At 34.4% G+C, this 21340-nt stretch overlaps 1 protein-coding gene and 1 long non-coding RNA gene across 2 annotated transcripts; one reads left to right on the top strand and one right to left on the bottom strand.

Moving 5' to 3' along the window:
• Nucleotides 1-7867: 7867 nt before the first annotated feature.
• LOC114266776 (uncharacterized) lies at nt 7868-14731 on the bottom strand. The gene is made up of 3 exons (XR_003630766.2): nt 14634-14731; nt 9284-9367; nt 7868-8278 (listed from the first exon to the last, which is right to left on the bottom strand). It is a non-coding gene; the product is annotated as an uncharacterized LOC114266776 (long non-coding RNA).
• LOC114266775 (ArgH (DUF639)) lies at nt 12052-19795 on the top strand. The gene is made up of 10 exons (XM_028207694.2): nt 12052-12156; nt 13492-13720; nt 14597-14698; nt 14952-15121; nt 15951-16084; nt 16216-16393; nt 16968-17526; nt 18126-18238; nt 18383-18626; nt 19348-19795. Exons 1-10 carry the CDS (start codon nt 12098-12100, stop codon nt 19573-19575), a joined length of 2016 nt encoding a protein of 671 aa, XP_028063495.2. The 5' UTR covers nt 12052-12097; the 3' UTR covers nt 19576-19795.
• The last annotated feature ends 1545 nt before the right edge of the window (nt 19796-21340 follow it).

Below are 21340 nucleotides of genomic sequence, written 5' to 3'. Positions count from 1 at the left end.
GGTGAGTAGAAAAATGTTCTAAAATTGAAAATCAAATAGAGAGGAAAGGATTTTCAGGACTCAAGTCTAAGGACTGTGTAACAACCTCAACCCATGATTAACGTTAATCCATGATTTCATATGTCTAATAGGTTATTAAGATCAAATTCTGAATTAATTACATATGTGTTGCATTATTTGTGTTTATATCTATTTAACGTGGGAAAATCTGTTCATGTTTCTATTTTGATTTGCGAGTTGAAGGCCTTATCGGCATCCAATTCAGAAATTAACTTAATTTATGTGTTAGTTAGAATTTTTAAAATTTTATGGTAGGTTTAATTGAAATTTGATTTGGAACGATTAAATTAGAATAGTTAGTGCCCAATTGATTAATTAATCAACAAATTAATTTGGCCATTAGCCAAGCCTATATAAGGCCACCTCAACACCTCTATTACACTTTTGCACCCTCATTTCCTCTTCCTTGAGCTTAAAATGTGTAGAGAGAGACTAAGAGAGAGTTGAATTCAAGCAAAAGAATTGCTAGAAAACTTGGAGATTGGCTTGGAACTTCAAACAATTACCCCTATAGAGCATAGTTGATCATCTAAGGTAAGAAATTCAACCTTCTAGTGTGGGATTGAGTCACTTAGCACATAGGTTTAAAGAATTAAGTTGTGTAATGCTAGAATGGAGCTAAAATGGAGTTTAGATCACTCCATGCATGCATGTTTATATCATGGCATCTTGGGGAAGTTTTCAAAGAATTCTCTCATGCATGTTATCATTTTACCTTAGCTTTGAGAATTCATTTTGTTTTCCATCAATTCATTTCATTTGATCATGTTTTGGAAGCTAGGAACTCAAGTGAATTTATGCATGGCAAGTTCATATCATGTTCTTACATTTCAAGTTGAATTCTTGCATGTTTGATATACTTTTAGGCCATGATTTCATGAAATGATCTTCAAATCATAATATTCTACAAGTTCCTACATGTTTTCCAGAATTTTAGCCCAAGAAGATGAGTTTTGAGGTGTGGAATTCGAATTTTGAGCAAAGAAGAGCAATCTGAAAATTCCAGAATTTTGCTCTCTGCTCGAGTGTGAGATTATGCACTCGAGCGGCCACATTTGTTTCTGCATCTCCGCTCGAGCGACCTAAAGTTCGCTCGAGTGTGCAATGCATGCTCTTAGAAGTTTCATGTTTTTGCAGACCACTCAAGCGGCGAGAGTTGCGCTCAAGCGGGGACATGAGTCTCACGCTCGAGCGACCATCGAGCGTTCGTCGAGCGTGAAAATCACATAACCAGTACTTTTTCAAAATTTGTAGAACGCTCAAGCGTGGGAGGTTGCGCTCGAGCGTCCCCTCACGCATTGCATGTCCGCTCAAGCGGGGACCCTATTTTCAGAAATTTGATCAAGTATTTTCAAATGTATTTTTGCATCCCCATTCCATCCTAGGTATTCCTAGGCCCAGATTAATGCATAATAATGAGGGTAAAATGTAAAAAACACACTATGAATAGAACATAATAAGTTAGATATATTCCAACGTGTGTTTCAAATGTGTATTTAGGTCACATGCCATAACCGTTTGATTAGTCTGCTCTGTCTGTCGATACCCGAAGCCAACTGTGAGTAATAACTTAGTAAAGCTATATTCAACTTTATTTATTTTCTGTATGATGAATTAAGATCTTTTTCTGAAATAGTATGTTCTGTACAATGAATGATTGTCTAATTTCTAATAATGTATTCGTGGCATCCTTAGCATCATGTGATATATGTTAGCCGTTACCTAGTATCGGAGGTTCCATCATGGAACTTAATATGTCTGTAATCTGTTACCCATACCTTAGGCTCCATCATAGGGCTCAGCATGTTTATTCTCTATTACCCGGATCCGGAGGTTCCTTTATGGAACTGGATTCATAACCACCATATGTTTTGCATCTGTTCTGTATCTATTCTGTTAGTGCTAATGGATGTACCACGTATGATTGAGCATGAACTCTGATTTTTGTATATGATTTGAGCAAGAATACAAATATGAATATGAATATGAATGTGAATTATGATTTCTGAATCTGGTATGGACCTCATTCATTAAAACCCTTTACTCTATTGTTATTCACTGGGCTTCCGCTCACTATTTATATTATGTATGTAGGTGACCAGGCACGTGATCTGGGCCATGGCCTAGGATTCTGTTTTGTCAGCCACCCTTTGCGCCTCCCGAAGAGGTTCCGAACCAGGTCAAGTTATGTGGCCATGTCTTTTTGAATGTTCAATACTTTGTTTTCCCTTGTTATTGAATAGTTCACTTTTGGTTATCTGTATATGGGGTGACGTGTAATTACTGTACCTATGTGATGTCATGAGTATGCTTATTAAGTTTAAAATTATCTTGTCTCATGTATGTCTGCATAGCTCAATGGACGTTGTATTTTTTATTATTGCTTCCGCAGCCACTTGATTATGCGTTATTCTGTTCAAAGGCCTTTGGTAATCCAAGGATTACTGGCCGGTTACGATGCTGAACCTATAGGGGTGGGTTTGGGTCATGACAGACTGCATAATTATTTATCAAAATGTCTTGTCAATCATTCTTTGTTTGCTGAACACTGCTTGGTGAATGCTCATTATGGGATTGACTTGCGATTCAATTTATAAATCTTCAGGTACAATGTTTCGGATTTTTAGATTCATAAATTATTATCAGTTAAAACAAGCATATGATGTTAATTTATTTTTTTGTTTGCTTTTTTAATATGTGAATTTTATGGTATTTATTGATTCTTTTGCTCATTATTCAAGTTTTAAAAATGAAAATGTTTGTTTAAAAGATTGGTGGTCGGTTAAGGTAAAAAGGTACTTCCAAAGGACAAGAGTTGCCATTGCAATGTTCACCTTTCAATGGTAAGACTTCCAAAGAGCTTTCTTCATTGGTTACTATTGTTTGTATAATGATTAATTTGCTCTTTGACATAACATAGAGAAAGGAAAGTATAAATAAAATTTTGGGGAAAATGGCTTAGAGATGTTCAATGTGTAGAAGCTTTGTTGTTTATCCTCTGGGTTGTCCAACTACTAAGTGGGTTCTAGTTTCAAAATATTGCTTTAAGTGTTGATCCCAAAGCTAGTATCAATTTTCTTGATCTTCTGGAATGAAGTGAGTGGGCTATGTTTCATTTGTTATTATTATGATGATTTGTTATTGCTGTTGTTATCATTATTATTAACATTACCGCTATCATTGTTTTTATTGCAAAAAAAGTAAGTTGTTATGAGATGCAAATACTTTGGCAATGTAGGAATTGGTTAAGAGGAGTCTCCGCTTTCATTTCTATACTTTCTGCAGTTCCTACTTGTTAGGTTTTTATTATTGGCAATCCCGTTTGACAAAACTCATTTTAGTTGTAATTTTATTCGATCTTTTATTTCAGTGAGGCTATGAGTTTTAGATACGAATCCAACCCGAATTGTGCCCTTGCAGAGAAGTTTGTGATGTTAATTTTTTCATATTTGCCACTTCGCTGACTATGTCGGGGATCAAGCTTCTCGGTCAGTTCGTGGGGGTCCAGGGGGCAGCTCCCCTTGGCAGGTCTGGGGCAGTGCCTAGGTGGGGTCGATGGACAGCGTCCCAAAGCAAAAAGTAAAATAGCAATAGAAGTTGTTTTTCCGCTCGAACAGCCATGCCTGCGCTCGAGCGACGATTGCGACCTTTCAGAAGTTTCACTCGCCTGCAAAAGTACTGGGAGTTGTTTTTTCCTGATCGAGTGGCCATTCCCACACTCGTGCGTAGACCCTCGTTCTGAACACACGTTTCAGTCAGTCTACTCGAGCGGCCATTCTTGCGCTCGAGTGGAGATCGCGGATCTGTTTGCTATAAAAGGTGCAGTTCAGTCAGGTTTTATGGGACGTTTTCCAGATCTTCTTCTTGAGTATTAGGGTTTTTATCTGGAGCTTCTTTGCTTGTTTCCTTTGATATCTGTGAGAGTTTAAATCATGAATTGAGTGGATTATATCAAAGGGTTTGTTTGTTTTATTTATTCAATACAAAAGAGAGAGTTGTTCTTCGGTGGATTCCGTGGAATTTGAGCCTAAAGCTTTGGTAGATTCCGGAGTGGTTCATCGTCATGGATTCGACATCGGCGTTGTGGATTCAACGTTGGGCAAGACAATTCCGAGGTGAAGATAGGGCTGGAAGAGGCATATAGAGGTCTGTTCGATTCGGGCATGGATTCGCTAGGTAATTGAGAGTACACTTGTGTAATTCCTTTATGTCTTCTTAGTGGATTGTTTTGTGGCTTTTGCTCGTGATTTTTTTTATCACAATTGGAGGTGCTCCAATTGTGGTTTTTCCACGTAAAATCGTTGTGTCAATTTGTCTTTGATTGTTTGATTGGGATTGATATTTACTGATTAAAATTGATACATAATCACAAATCAATATCTAGGGAATTTTTAGATTTTTTCACTACTTTACCAATTCAGAGTTCTATACAAGTTAATTCAATGGGCATGCATTGGGCTCATCATTAAATTCCATGCAAAACTCTTAACTTATTTTCATTATTAGGTAAATTGGAATTCTGATTGTTGAGATTTACTAATAAACAATTGCCAGAGATGCCTTGACTGTTTTAGGAATCAATCAACAAAGGCAATAATGAGTAACACTAAATCATCTTTTTATTATTTTTTTATAATAAAAATAAGCTACTAAATAAGTTATCAACTAATATTTCAATACTTAGTTTAAACTATGTGCCTTACCAGAGAATTAATGAACTTTGATTAAAGAGAAAAAAAAATGCATTTCAATTAATTTGTTGGACATTTTCAATGTCTTCAGATTACTAACATTTTAAATTGAACGGATTGGAAATCGGATTGAAATTTGAAAACCAAGGAGGCAAATTCATATATCACAGACGAGGAATTGTATCGGTTGTTTCATTTATTGATATTCTTTAAGAGTGTTGTCCTAAAATTTAATTCCTTGATATACTTGTGCATGCTATCAATTTATGTATTTGATTGGACAATTTTGAAGTACCCCTCAGATTGGTGGCAGTTCAAGACAATGGGTCAGTGCTTGTATATGTTGCAATGTTTGACTTCATATTCTATGTATGTGTTAAGTCTACTGCTCGTGTCTACCTTAGCAAGCAGCAGCCACACCAGCTTTAGATGCTGGACCATCTGGTGAAAGAGTGGAAAGGCCTTCAAGTGTGTTCTACTTTAATCAGCATGAGCACTACTATGCATGTGTCGTATCAATTTCTCTAATTTGTTCAATTTCTCTGATTTTCTGTGTTTTGAAATTTGTCTGAATAGAAATTTCTTTGTGTTTTGAAATAAAAATAAAACAATTCAATTTCTACAGCCAAATACACTTAACTAAACTTTCCAAAATATCATAAATATCATTGGAATCACCACCAAGTACATTGATGTGATTAACAACAACATTCACTTAAAAAAGCAAAAGCAAAATCAACAAAGACAAACAAAGAGACAGAGAGTAAAAGCAGGCTTGGACTTTCAAACAAATATAAGCAACCCTAGGGTTGTCCTTTTTGACCTCATTGGAAATACGGAGGATAGGTGCAATGGCCGTAAGCGAGGACGGCACAAGCTCACTGTCAATGGTACTGCTGTCGTCGATGTTGGGGTTGGCCATTGTCACCCGCCTCAACAACAATTTCGATGGGTATGGGTATGGGTGTTGATGAGGAGGGGAGAGGAAGAGAGACAAGAGAGAGGAGAGAGAATGAGAGAGTGGGTGTGATATATGATTGTGGGTGAGGGACCTTAGGCTACAAAAAAAAATATTGTAGACCTCTCCCATTACTAAAAGTTGGAGAGGGATGTTATGTTAAATATCCTTTGTTTTTTCTTATATTTATTCTTTTACAGATATATGATGGAGATGGGCACATGGAACAAGATATATTTTGATATAGATTATTGAATAGTAATCTGCAATCAAACACTTGTATTTTGACATTTATATTTTGTTTGAATAATTCGGTTGAATTGTTTTGAATTTTTTTAGATATTTAGATATGTTTTGTTGAATGGATTAGAAATTGGTTTTGTTGAATGTATTTGGTTTATATTTTGGATTAGTTGATGGATTTTTATTTGTTAATTAAATTTGAAGGTTGAATGAATGTGATTTGAATTTTGCATAGGTGAATTTGCAACAAGTATTAGTGTCGCTAAAAGTGGGAAGTTGGCATATATTTTTGAAGAGTATATTAGCTAAAAACCTAAAATATTTTATTTTAGAATTGCATTTCTTACTTCATCCCAATTTTGCTATAACTAGAACTGTATAATTAGACCAACGTTATATACATAGGGTTATGGTGTATGTTGTGAGGAAATTGCCAATGAAAAGTTTGCTTTTGTTACAAATGAGGTACCTGTTTTTCATTTATTTAAACTTTTTGTTTATAGTAATTGTTATCCATTTAAATGTTCTTCCATTGCATTTAAATGTTCTTACATTTTGTTATCCATTTATTGCAGGAGTTATGTCAATTATAGATGATTCTGTTCAAACACTAGTAGTTGGCTTTAGGAGATTCAACTCTATCTTAAGATCATTATGCTTGGAAGCATTCCATATTTTCTTTTTGTGGACAATTCTATAAATCCAATTTTATTTTTATTTTATTTTTTTTGGGGGGGAGGGGGGGGGGGGGAATCTCTATGTTAGTCTCCTTTGATTTCTAGTAATTTACATGTGAGGTTCCTATAGTAGGGAGAAATGGACATGAATGGTTGACCCCCGAACACAAAATGTGACATTTTTTTTTAACAATTAGAGTAATGTATGATTTAAAATTGGTTTGTAAACAATATTTGGTTGATGTAATTTGGATGGTTTTTATGTGTGATGAATGTACACTTGGATGATTTCTATTTGGATTATGTAAATTTGATTTCGCTAATCCGTCTATGTTCAAGTTGATCTATGTCCAAATTGTAATTTAATTTTGGATGCCAATCTATGTATATGATATTTGGGTACCAACTATATATGTCTAGGTTGTTGATATTTGCATGCCAATCTAGATTGATTAAACTGCAAAAGAATATATGCTGCAACACGTGCAAGTCAAGCTATTGTAAAAAAATCTTTGTATGTGGAATTGTCAAGTACTTATCTGATTCATTCTCATTCAATTACATAATTGATTGGTGATGAAATGACTTACAATTGTACTCCCAATCGATTGGTTACGAAATTGTGAATTACCTATATTGATTTTCATTCAATTGCACAATTGATTGGTGATCAAATGTTTTACAATTTCACTCCTAATCGATTGGTTATGAAATTGTCAAGTACCTATTAGATTTTTTTTTTTTTAACTCCCGAGTACTCATCAGATAATTCTCTTTTAATTGCACAATTGATTGGTAAGCAAATGTTCTTATAATTTCACTCCCAATCGATTGCAAAATCAATTGATTACAAAAGAATTCATATTACAAGATTATAGGCCAATCGATTGGACAATGGATCATGGATCAATATCAACCAACTTCAAATCATACATATTTACCCACAATAGATTGTGCATTTATAATATATGTCCAATGCCAAACAAATTCACTTTGAATCGATTACACAATCAATTTTAAAATAGCATCCAACCAAATTGTTCAAGTATGGCAATTAATTGAGCACAAAAGACCACCCAAATTGCAAATGTAGATTAATCAATTGTGGGCCTTCATCCAATATTATCCATACACACAAAATCTAATTATCTTCTTCACAAAAAAATAAAATCTGAAATCATCAAAAAAATGAAGTCATATGAACACCCGAAAATGTAATATTTAAACACTCAGAAGAATTTGAGACAAATTTCATTCATTTCAATAAAATAATTGATATACAAACATTTATAAAGTAGTTAATACCCAACTCACCAAGAAAATATTAGACATACAATTAAGTTCACAATTCAGATATTCAGCTGCCACATTAAAAAATCTGGTCCGTACGTATCCCTTTTGAATATTCAAAAATCAAAAACTCACTCCCAACAAAAGCCAAAATTGAACCCCTTACAAAGAGGGTGCCAACCCTTCACAAAACACAACACTAGTTGCACTTGCATTCTTTACCTCCCAGTCAGGTCAAAAAACCAAAATATTGAAATTATCCATACGTCTTTCTTGTCATGACATCATACATATAAAATGTCACGAGCAAAAGCATGACTTATACATATGTTCAAATAATCGCTCGGATCCTCAGGTACCTGTTCATAAGAAAAGTAAATTCCATAAGTATAACGCTATGGTTTACAAAATTAGCACAATAAAATCCAATAAACACGAGCTACCATGAATTCACTTTGTCTGTGATAACTAATGAGAATGAATTTTAAAAAAAAAATAAAAAACAAAAAATAAAAACAAATAAAATAAAATAAAATAAAAAGACATGATCAATAGTTCAACAATGGAGGGGAAAATCAACATTTTAATGTACACCTAGAAATTAAATAAAAAGATATCAGAAAACAAATCATGAAACTACTAGTTACCAGAAACCATAACAAAGAGGATAAAGATTATGATGAATGTCCCTCCAAAGACAAATGTTGATTTCAAGGAAACAACCAATGAAGCTGTTAGACTTTCTCTAAAACCAAGCAACAGTGAAAAAACATAATTTATTAAACAGTGAATTGAATAAAGAAAGGTAGTCAGGAAACAACAAATGCATGACAAAAACAGAGAAAACACTCGTAACAGCCATTACAAATGCAAATATTTTAAATCTCCATCAAGAATGAAATTTGAGACAAAAGAAGAATACTTAAAATTATGGTTCATATCACAGTAGCAAGGAACTTTAAGAAAATTATATTTGTTACTAGTTTTGTCAAAAGAAAATATTTGAGAACAAAAAAGTTTGTGAAAAGAACTTATATAAGTCCACAAGCATACTGATTAGTGAGTACACATATAAGTTTGAAGCCCTTACTCATTTGTTCAAAGTGCCAATTTCAAATTAAACCAAAAGGAAAAATCACAATTTCCCCATAAATTACTGGAAATTGATTTCCAAAGTGCTCATCTTTGGCTCATCTGATACATCAAAATAACATCTAAGCGATAATGTTTACTACCTATAGGCATATACATAATTGTTACAGAATAACCAAAACCATGGGTCATATTTCATTGTATATTTGAATTAATCTATACATAGATACTATATGTAGACCAAATTATAATTGCAAATGAAGAAAACCCACCTGAAGAAAGTTAAAAAGGAGTGCTCTGCTTTGGTATTCTGGTGTGAGCCCTAGCTGATGCTACTAATATCTTCCTGCTCACACCTGCCACCATATTTCTTCATTTTAGCTAGAAACATCATACGTTATTAGCTAGAAAAAAGCTAGTGTATCAAGAAATATAACAGTTTAAAAGGAGATGTTTCATGTGACCTATTTAAGCTTGAAGTGCTAATTGATGCCTTAGTTTGTTTCATTTGACTATAAGTATTTGAAAATTATACTTTATAGTAAAGATGCATTGAAGATGGTTTCTTGATTAACAACATTTAGTTGCAAATATTGCAAAGACTTTATAAAATTTGGCATCATTTCTTTAATTTATTTAAGTTAATCCAATATAAGGCAATATTATTTGTAGAATATCAATATGTAGTCAAGAGGAACATTAATTATTTCCCTCAGTGGGATTTGTTACACTTTTTCCAAGAATATTACTATTTGGCACCCTGTTACTCTCACGTCATCCTAACAGCCCCCAATCATGGATACACGATAAGGAAACAAATAAAATACACCCAAGCAGTCATCAATAGACATATTCAGACCACACCCTCCAAACACAAGGGCAAACATATTAACACATTGTTTATTGATTCAACCTCTAATAGAGAGGCCAAAAGAGCATAAGCATATAACAATCACAACCATATAGTGGCACTTTTAAGTTCAATAACAAATAGAGAGACCAAAGTTGTTTTCCACATTGAAAGAAAAAGGGGAAAAGGGTTCATCAATCCTAAATTTCAAAGAATAGTCACTCATTGCTCATCAATTCATCCTGAAGTTCAATTTTAAAACGGCTATACTCATGCATTTTGATCTCAATTCATAATTGGACTAGCATAACTGTATCTTTAAAATAGAATCACTTTCAAGCTGCACCTTCATGTAACATGAAGCTCAGTTCAGGTAGACAGATTGAAGAGTTATCAAGTTCTTAATGCTCAACTGCACCGGTGGCTAAGTCATTGAATTCTTAAATAATCGAAAGACTACAAATCCAAAAACTCACTAGGACCAAATGGTTTGATGTACTAAAAAAAATAAAAAAAATTCAATGACTTGTGGACTTCTGATTTATGGTTACATATCTACATTAGTTAGTGGTTTAATAACCATTAGGCTTATGACTAGAAAAATTTCTCAAGTGTGAGCCTTTAAGAACCATATCCTCACATTTCAACCCGTTAACCCGCTTATAATAGTTTCACTTTAAAGTTTCAGATTTTGACACAAAATGTGCAAAATTCTGTTTAGTTTTCTTTTAAAATATCTTTTATTTTTTCTTTTTTTTGGGAAAAAATATAAACTAGTTTGATGATTCTTCTCAGGTTCAAAGCTTTGATCCCCTTCAAACAGCCCCATAGCTCATCAACATGGATGGAACTAACATCCATGTACTCGATGCTCACATCATACGTATCAATGGATGTAGTAATAGATATTCTGGAACGGATCACAATCAAATATCTAGTGAGATGTAGCAGGGAAGATCACCACCTCTCGTTTCATACATACATCTATCCATCTATGAATTAATAGCATATCAAAACCACCAAAAGGGCTTTGGAATAACCAGTCCAAGTCCAACCAAGTATCTGGATGTAAAAGACAACCTGTTTTTAATATATAGAAATTTGAACTCATATACAGCTATCATTTTTTGGCAAGATTTCCCCATTAATTTGATACATTTTCCTTGTTTCAGTTTGAAAATTTATATCTTAGACCTATATTTTGACTGATTTCACAGATCATAATAAGTTCCATCAATTTTGATCCAACTAAATCCTTTAGTTATTATCTCCTCTCAGATCTCAATGAAGCATGGGATTGAATTCATATTTTGTCTAAGACTACATAAAAACCCAAACAAAACAAAACAAAACAAAATTCACTTAAATCTAAGTTACTTTAAAATTAAATTATATTCAAAATTAAGCAAAACATGACATATTAACATGTGATATAAAAATATTTTATTATATGCAACTCAAACCTCTAACACAGATCTAAATCCCCATAAAATAAATGTTTTTTGAAAGAAATTTAAAAAAAAAAAAAAAAAAACTCAAGATTTGACTCTCATTGCAAAATAAATTCTAAATTTTTAAGGTATATATATATAAAATATTTAAAATTCTTTTTTTTTTTTTTTTGTTGAATGTAATTATTAAAATATTATTTTTTGTTAAACAAAAATAAACTAATAATTTAAATTAAAAATAAATCAAAAATTTTAAATTTAAATTGATAAAATAAAAAAATCAATATTTATTTTGTTAAGATTTTTTGTAAGGAGGAGAATTCTCCCCAGTCCATATGGATTGAAAGGGGTTGTTTGTGCCCATGGGGATTCTATTTTAATGATTTAAACTGCTTATTTTGTTAAATATTTCATGTAATTTATTTTTAAAATTAAGTTATTATAAAATATATATATATATATATAACAATTATATTTTTAAAAATAAATCATTAATTTTTTAATAATAAACATAATAAACTGAATTGATTATAATTATCACGTAGATTTTTTATTTTTATTTTTTTATAAATAAAATATATAAGTCATGGATATACACATTGACATAGCGGTTGCTCGTGGCATGGACCTAGTGTTTTGCATGGCTTACACCTGGCAAGCTCTGAAACAAGCACCTCACAAGCCTGTTTTGTTCAGTATAAAAGAATGAGCTCTGATTTTGCATTTTCATTTAGATTGTGAAAATCAAACCGCGATTCACATCACATTAAAAAATACTCACAATAATGATGAAGAGAAAGCATCTCTCAGCCATTGCCAACGACGTCCTTCACAGATGTGCCCTGTACGTACTCTCTCTCTCTCTCTCTCTCTCTCTCTCTCTCTCTCTCTCTGTATGTTCTTCATTCATAATAATTCCTAGCTTTCAATGGGTTTTGAAAGTGATCTAGAAGAGCCAAACAAGAAAGAAGAAAAAAAAAATTACCGGCCAGCTTACGCGCAGCTCGACTAATCGGGGCCATGCATGGCGCCTATCTAGAAGAGCCAAACAAGAATTGTTCTAAGAGACTAGCGGATTCTCCATTTTACTTTTCATATTTGTTTTCTTTGATTTTCTTATTTTTAATTTAGGCCCTGTTTAAATCCATATTGACGCGATTTCAAATTATAAATGAGATTGGGTAGCGTGTGTTCAATAGGGAGAAGAGAATTGAAGTTAGTCCTAAAAATTAGAAGACATGAACAATGTTACAGATCCTAAAAAACACAACCCTACTCACCCGTGATTTGTTCAAAAAGGGAAGAAAAAAAAGTAAACATAAAAATAGAAACACATGATTGGTCCACGTCATTTTAGGGTCATGGGATCCCAACTTTGGAGGTGCATTTTTGTTATGTGTTATTGTCTGAAATATTGGTTGGCTCTACACCAATTGCCAATTGACACGTCACCAACATTAAAATTCAATGTAACAGTTATACCCAACATTAAAGCACTGGGTCTACGTCTCAAGTAAAAATTCAAATTCAAATTCAATTTCAATGTGACAGTGATACTGATGACTCACTCGGCAATCAATAGTAAAAGTGAACCCCACTTTTTATATATAACTATCCCACCACATATATATCGGAGGGTATATGACGAGCTTGTTGGATGGTGATGATGTGTATCACCATTGTATTTGAACTTTTTTTCGTCTCGAGTCTCACTGTATAAACAGTTCGGGAATGTGATTTATGAACATGATTTTTTGTACATGTGATGTAGCATAGATGTGTTTTTTGACTAGAAATGAAAGAAAAAGCCTATGTCCTTAGAAATTATGTTTGTATAGCATGCGTTCAACAATTCACATTTTTTTTTTTTCGCTACAATTCAACGATTCACATTCACCATGAGCCAAATGCTAACATAGTTCAAAAAATAAGAAAAGTAGATGGGCACACAGTCGCGTGGTATGTCAGACTCGTGATCATTTCTTCCCGGCATGGGTGTCTAGAATAGCATGTATGAATTTATGTTATTTCAAGATGGCATACTTGAAGAACCCTAATGTTTTGACACTACATATTGCCTAGTTAAATAACTTAGGCAATAGACATCCTCAATTTTTTGATTTACAAATTTTTATCCTAACCATAACACAACTTTCTTGAGAAAATCTAATTGTTTCAGGGAGTTAGATACTTCGGTTGATGCATTGGTGGAAGAATTCGAGGCATCATGGAAGCCAGAAATGTGCAAATATTCAAGGAAATTAGTCGAGTTCTGCTGCTCGAAGGCACTTCGTAGCGTGTGTTGCCACATAGCAGAATTGATTAATAATGAGACATTCAGCCGGTTCACATTTGATATGATGCTCGCTTGGGAGATGCCTAGTTCTACAGATGAAGAGTCATATATGGTGCGTGGCAATGTGCATCTTCAAGTAACTTTGTCAAATTAGATTAGACTGAATTTTCACAGTATAAGTTGGTTGATCATGACAGGCTAATTTGGAGAGAGCAGTTGTGCATTTTGAATGTTTTGTTCTTTTTCAAGTCACTTGTGAAAGTATTGTTTACTTGTTTAATTGCAATGGATTAGGAATCATGCAAACTTCAAGAACAGTAATTCACCCCAAGTTATGAATTTGTAAGACAGTGGTAGTAGGATTTAGAGTTGAAAAAATCAAGATGAGTGCTTCGTGCATGCAGTTCAATTTTAGAGATGAATTCAACAATAAATTAAATTTTGTATCACATATCACAATTTTTGGTTCTACGAAATTGGTGGCCTCATCTACGCAGCAAGTGTTAGATGATAATTATTGAGCTCAAGGAAAAAGGCATTACAATGTAAGGTGTGAAAGGGGATTTTGATAGTCATTATTAGTTGATAGATTATTGTGACTTGGAAGAAAGAATAACAAATTAACATTTACTTTGTACTATACTCATTACTTAGAGATCAAGCACTGAGTTGGCAAGAGACTCATTACAAGGTTTGATGACACATTTAATTGTATTTTCAGCAAAGGTGTCTAAGGTGTTGGTTGGATTGAACTCATTTATTTGTTTCTAGAAATGTGAGATATGGAATTTTAAGCCCCGTTTGTTTGTATGTCAGTGAAAGTGTTTTAGATATCAGCAATTTGATTGCCTCCATTTCGAGTTCTATTGTTTTTGTTTCACTCTGGATCTGTACTTAAATTTCTGCATAACAAGTTCAAGTTAGTTTCTCTTTAAATTTTGTACCAAACTTATTTGTCACTTATCAAAAAAAAACTTATTGTTTCAAGGAGAGCGTCGCAAAGGAGAAAGAGGAAAAGAGGATACCAACACAAGCAATTCCGGAACAAGATGATATCCCACTTTTTTATTCAGACCTCATGCCGCTCCTTGTAAGTTCCTGTCATCATTATCATCTGTCCCTACATTGGAGAGACCAATATTTTGACTGAATATTAGCCTTTGCTCCAAAAACTACCTTACAAAAACAAGTAAGATTCATACAGAATGATATATTGTACAGAATATGGATATTGAAGATAATTCCATTTCATAACATGAATTTTTTTAATATCCATCATTATGACTCTGCAATTTTTTTTCTTTTTGTTTGTACGAACAACTGGTGTGTTGTATAATTGGTAGGTTGATGATGGGCCAAGCGTAAGAGAAGATGCGTTTGTGTGGTTGGGAACACTGGTTCCGTTAGTTGTTGACATGGTTAATGCGAGATTTACTTTCGAAGCTCTGACCTCAAGTACAGCTTACCGACTCTACTTCCCTGCTTATGACAAATACTTGAAAGAAATCGACAAGTAACTATTATCCCAATCTATTTTTGCTCTATTGCTTTTTACATAAAAACAAGCCTACTTGCCATTTAAAATGCTGAGTAAATGACCTCCTATACATTCAGTAAATAAAATAGCGATGGCCTCAAAAGAAAACATAAATGAAAAAAGAGATAGTTTCGGGTTAGTTAGGAGGGTAAAGATTTAGCAGCTTAACCCAAAAAACAAAAAACAGCGACAGTTTTAAGCCCAAATTTGAGGTTTGTATCAATAGTGGAATGAATTGGCTTGATGTAAAATATTATGCTAGATCCCAACTTTTTCTCGCATCCAATCCTCTTTATCTAAAGTTGGTGACAATTACTTGGATGATTCAACCTTGGATGAATGAATGCTGCCTCTAGATAGAATGAAACAACTAGTGGCTTCTTGTAGGTTGTGTTTGGATTAAGGAATTGAGGAGGGACTTGTGGAGGGAAAGGATTGCATTCACATTTATTTTCCTTTCCCTCCACAAATCCCTCCTCAAATCCTTTATCCAAACACCGCTTTATTGTATGACAATGTAGTGTGCATATCAATTCCTTTTCTTCTCTCCCTCCCTGTCCTTCTCTCTGTCAATGGATGGCTAAAAAAAGATAGTCTCCATAAGTTTACCATTTAGGTAATGTGTCATGGCAGTTCAATAAATGAAGATCAAGACATTCAGGTCTCAGATGAAACAAATCCGCCCGTTACCTTCATTGCCTTGAAGGAGTCAGATTGCAGCGCTCGTTAAAACAATATGCCTATGTGTTTTGTGTGTATTTTGCAATAAGTTGTGTTAATTTCCTGCATTGAATATTTTGATCAGATGCATGAAACATTTACAAAAGCAAGCAAAACCGAAAGGCGTGGAACTAGCAGATGATGAGTTTATACTGCACGTCGAGGGAACAGCAAGCACACAGAGGGTAATACGGCATATTGGAGGAACAAGTTGGCCTGGTTCGTCTTACTATCTAATTCTTCGGTCAATTTTTACATGATCAAGGATTCCAATAGAATGTAATTTTATCATTTATTTATTCCAACAATTGTTATTTGGGCTATACTTAAATTGAATGTGGAATTTCTAGGTAGACTCACGCTAACCAATTATGCTCTCTACTTTGAGGCCTCGGGAGTCGTATCATATGAAGATGCGCTCAAACTTGATCTTTCAAAGGACATTGAACAGAGAGTGAAGCCAGCAGCTACAGGCCCATGGGGTGCTCCCCTTTTCGACAAGGCCATAGTCTATGAGTCTGCTGAGTTGTAAGCATACCTACTTATTTATAGACAGAATAATTGGTGTTATTATAATATCAATGAAATTACTTTATTCATTGAATATGTACTTGGACAAAAACTTAGAATTTCTCTTATATAGGGTAATGCTATACAAACAAAATTTCTGTATAGAAATTTCATACAGAATGACATGATCTTTTATAGTCCTTTCATTTCTACCCAAAATAACCACCACTATGGCTCATAATTACAGCTATGTCACTGCCACATCATTATGGATGTTCTCTATGTTTACAAATTCTGTTTGTAAATCACTTTTCTTATAGTTATATGGAGCAAGGGTGACGACACTTGAACATGGTAATGCATGCTCGACACCACGAAGATTTGCTACATTGATGTTGTAGGGGAACATGTGTTATCTGGTTTGAAGTTGTCCACATCAACAACTTGATTATATATTGTGCAGATATTGTCTTAGAATTTAAAGATAAATCTTATATTGCGAATGAATTGGAAAAGCTAGTAGATAGTTATGTTACTTTAGTGTGCAGTGAAAATTATTGAAAAAATCCGACGTGTGCTTGAAAATTTGCAGGAAAGATCCAGTTGTGCTGGAATTCCCAGAAGTAACAAGCTCCACAAGACGTGACCATTGGCTTGCTCTCATCAAGGAGTTTATTTTATTGCACCAATTTTTGTCAAAATACAATGTGAAATTGCCCACGCAAGCATGGGAGATGCATGCAAGGACCATTTTCGGGATTATTAGGCTCCATGCAGCTAGAGAAATGCTAAGAATATCTCCTCCCAATCCCAAAAGTTTCTTGATTTTCGCGTTGTTCGATGAGTTGCCTAAGGGGGACTATGTACTGGAAGAGCTTGCAGAGAGTTTGAAGAAAGTTGATAGTGCGCACCCGTGTAGCGCCAGCTCAATTTTAAGGTGTACGAATGTGTCCCAACTGGTTGTCTCGAATCTAGAGGTAGAAGATGCAGTCGGAGAAAGGACAAGTGTGAGCGGCCAAGCTGAAAATCTCTCATCGTTGGAGAGTGCTATCGATCAAGTCAGACAGGAAGCAAAAGAAGTTGTAGCTGCCAAAGCTACAACCGAGGGGCTAAAAGAGGACGGAGTGAGTGAGAGTGTTCTTGTTCTCATGGTAAGATGATGGGGAAAATAATTTTAATTATGTCTTTTTCATTCTGTTCGGTCTCGTTTCAGAATTTGTTTTCTGAAAAACATCAAAAACTAATTTGGTGAAAAAATAATGAAATATTCCAAAACACTCAATAATTTCATATTGTTTTTGTTTTTTGTGCAAAAATGATTTTTGAAAATTCAAAAACATTTTTTTGGGATGTATTTTAGCCAAGCTAGTTTTTTATTGCTTTTCAAAAAACAGTTTCTGTATACAAATCTTCATTCTGCGGTCAAAAATGTAGTAGATTGCAGCATGTTATACAGCACATTGTTGTCATTTCACACAAGAACTGAAACAAATGAATTACACAGTTATCCCCATTTTAGCATGATGATGACAATATCTGCCTTATGATCACAATTTGGCACGTTGTCATTGGTCTGGATAAATTTTTAGGAATCTCAATAATGCTATTTGAGAAAGAAAAAGCAACGGTTGGCAATAAATATTTCAGATTCACCAGCTTATCGGCTTTTTTGTATGAAATACTTGCTTGTCTTTGAGCAGACAATTAATGCCCTTAATGTTTTTGCTCACTTGATTTGGTGGTTGCGTAGGAGCTGCTGAAGCCACTTAAAAATGTTTTACCATGGTTTGAAGAAGTCCTTACGTGGCAAAAACCAGCAACCACCGTCATTGTGATTGCCACGTCTCTACTGATCGTCTACAAGTGCGTTGTTTTATGAATAATTTTATTCGACATCATTAAAATGCATCGTGCTTGAGATATTGAGCTTGGGTTGGGGGCCAATAACAGCTTGGATTTATGATTAATTCTTAAATATCATAAACATTTATTGTTTTGGTGATGTAGGGAGTGGGTTGGAAAGGCACTAGCGGTCTGCTTATTATGGATGGTGGCAAAGATGGTTCAGGCAAGACTACAAGGTATTCGAAACAAGTACAACAAGATAGTTCTGAGCACAGCCTCTGACAAGACAACAATGGAGAGTATAGTATCGGCACAACACGGATTGAAAACCGCACAGGACATAGTGCAGATGGCAAACATTTCAATATTGAAAATCTGGTCGATATTGGTCTCAAAGGCCCCTAAGGTACTCACTATACCCACTCATGTTTCTCCCTAACATGGTTTGAGGAAAAAGAATGAAACCAAACAAAACAAAAATGATCATTAACTTGCAGAAGTTGACAGGAGGAAAAGAATTGTCTATTCTATAATTAAACCCACCAAGGTAGCCCATTGGTTTAAGGGAGCTTAGGACCTATGCTTGGGACCAACCATAAACTCAGAGATCTTGAGTTCAACTACCACAGGCAATGCCTTGTCTTATTTGATATTTGTGGCTAGCATGTGGTTATAGGTATCCAAGGTCTAATCTGCAAAAATGGGTCCAATGTGGCCCTACCTTGGAGGGGTTCCTTGCTTAGTAGCAGGAAACTCCTATGGACCCCGCCCGCACCCCCACTCCAACTCCCACTCCCACCCTTGAAACTCTTCTATAAGGCCCTCGCTCCTGTGTCCCCATCCCACCCCAGCTCCCACTCCCATTTCATGCAACTATGGTTCCTTGTCATTAAAAAAATAAAGTATCAAATGAAATTGCAAGGCACAGTATAGCCCATTTATTTATGACCCTGACCATTAAGTTGTTGGAACTCAGTTGCTTTGTTAGAATATTTTCAAGAACAAAATATTTTCTGTTACTTTCATGTTTTATCTCAATTATCCTGAAATTGTTGTTTCATTGATTTCAAAATATTTTGATGATATTTTTTTAAATATCAAAGATTTTTTTTGTTTATTGGTTGCAGCACACAGATATGGTAATGATGGCTTTGACTGGATTGGCGATCATATTAGCAGTGATTCCTTTCAAATATATCCTTATGGCACTTATATTGTGTTGCTTCACGACGTCATCAAAACTGGGGAAGCATGCGGCAAATAAACAAGGGAACCGACGCTTAAAGGAATGGTGGGATTCGATTCCAATTATTCCTGTTGAAGTCATTGACAACGTTCCTGATACCCAAACATAATTTAAGCAGCCAAGTTATATTTGTTATTTCCATTTGTTTTATCCTCTTTTTTGTTCCTGCACTATTAGTCCTCTTTCTCTACCATTGTCGTAAAAGATAGTACAGACTATTTCCTTTTCATATATATTTATACGGTTCCTAGTCGAGATAGGACATATATGTTTTGGTTACTGTGATCGCTGTGAGACTTACAGAAAACAGAAAAAGATTATATGCAAAACCTTCAAAAATATTGTGTTCAAATGTTAAATTGTTTCGTTTACCAAATCTTGGTCCTCTCCAATCATCTCTGAGGAAGAATAAACAATGTGTGAGTTATGGCAAGCTTTTTCTCCCGCTCTTATGTTACGTGGACTTGGGTACAAGATAGTGTTGAGAACAGGTATGTGTTGGATTCATCTTATTCTCGTGTTGTTTTTTTGTATTTCTTGAATATTTATTTCACTCTTTTGAAGGTAAAATGATAGGTTTATTTGTTAGTAAAATCATGGCTGTGATCATCATTCCCTGGGAAACTGTGGAGTCCAAGTTGTATTAAAGTAAGGGGAAATTGCACAAAAATGGGAAGAAGTATAATTAATTGCAAAAACAATAGGAATCTAAAACTATTGCAATAGGGATGAATTTTTTTAAAAAAAATTTAAAAAATGAAGGTGACAAATACTATTTTTGCTCTTAACCCTCTTCCCTACCTCTCCTCTCTCTTTTCCTCTCCTCCTGCCCTCTGCAAATCCTAATCTAGTACTAGCAACCCCTTCTAGCATCGGCATTTCCTTCCCACCTCCTCCCGCCGCAGCACGTCCCAAAGTTTATCCTTTGATTGTTGAGTTATGTGTGCAGGTTTACATTTTCAACTACAAACTGAGGCTTATTTGAGTATTTTCATCAAACTAATTATTTGATGATGTCAACAATTTTGCTATTTTTTATATGATAAAGGGGGTGTTTGGCAACCTGTGGGTGAGGCTATTTTAGCCTCTTTTACGAAAAAAAGCTATGTGGCCTCACTATAGCTGAGCTAGCAGGACTTCTGTCCAACTGGATGTTACTATGTTGGTAAAAATATAATTTTACCCTTTGTTTAGCTCATATCAAAAATTAGAGTGACAACTGATGAAGAGGCTTTCGTCTCTCCCATCTTTATCTTTTGTCCACCCATTGAACAGAGGGTTTGAAGAACACCATTGTACCTCTCTCTGGCGGATCTCACTCTGACAGATCTGTCGCATAAGACCACGCAGCCGACTGTCTTACTCGCCGGTCGTTGAAGACCTGCGACAGGTAGGGTATACTGACCCGATTTTTGTGCTTCTTCCTTTTCCAACTTGCTCTTGCTAGTTTTCATACCGCTGTTTTAGATTGCACTGTGATTTGGGCCTTGTTGATGGTATTTTGTTGTACTTTCACCAATCTGCACCTATGAACTTTTTTTCCCTTATTTTTTTTAAAAAAAATTTACTATTCCAAATTTGGTGTTTCAATCATCATGAGACTACAAAATTAGGCAAAACAACCGACGAACTGGTTTTCTTTTTGTTTTTTTTTTTGTTTTTTTTTTTCTTCCTTCAAAATCTTTTATATACAAATTTTTTATTTAATTTTTTCCGTGTAAAAATCTTCTCAGCAGCAAACATAGCTGCTTCCTCAGATTTTTTTTCTTGTGTGTTCTTGTTCAACAAAATTTGGTGTTCGTTTGTGTTCTTTTGTTCTAGCAAACATGGCTTCTCCTAGGTTTTTTTTTTTTTAAAAAAAAAAAATTTAGTTG

Source organism: Camellia sinensis, chromosome 12, assembly GCF_055761805.1.
Source record: "Camellia sinensis isolate YWXY chromosome 12, ASM5576180v1, whole genome shotgun sequence".
In the NCBI taxonomy this organism is placed as follows: domain Eukaryota; kingdom Viridiplantae; phylum Streptophyta; class Magnoliopsida; order Ericales; family Theaceae; genus Camellia; species Camellia sinensis.
Note: the sequence above shows the minus strand (reverse complement) of the source record. Positions and strands in the feature narration are given on the sequence as shown.

Excerpts from the sequence above, each read along its gene's own strand:
- LOC114266775 (XM_028207694.2), top strand. The coding sequence starts at position 12,098 with ATGATGAAGAGAAAGCATCTCTCAGCCATTGCCAACGACGTCCTTCAC. Across the intron at positions 15,122-15,950 it reads TACTTGAAAGAAATCGACAA|ATGCATGAAACATTTACAAA; the intron begins GTAACTATTATC and ends TATTTTGATCAG. Across the intron at positions 18,627-19,347 it reads TGGTCTCAAAGGCCCCTAAG|CACACAGATATGGTAATGAT; the intron begins GTACTCACTATA and ends TATTGGTTGCAG.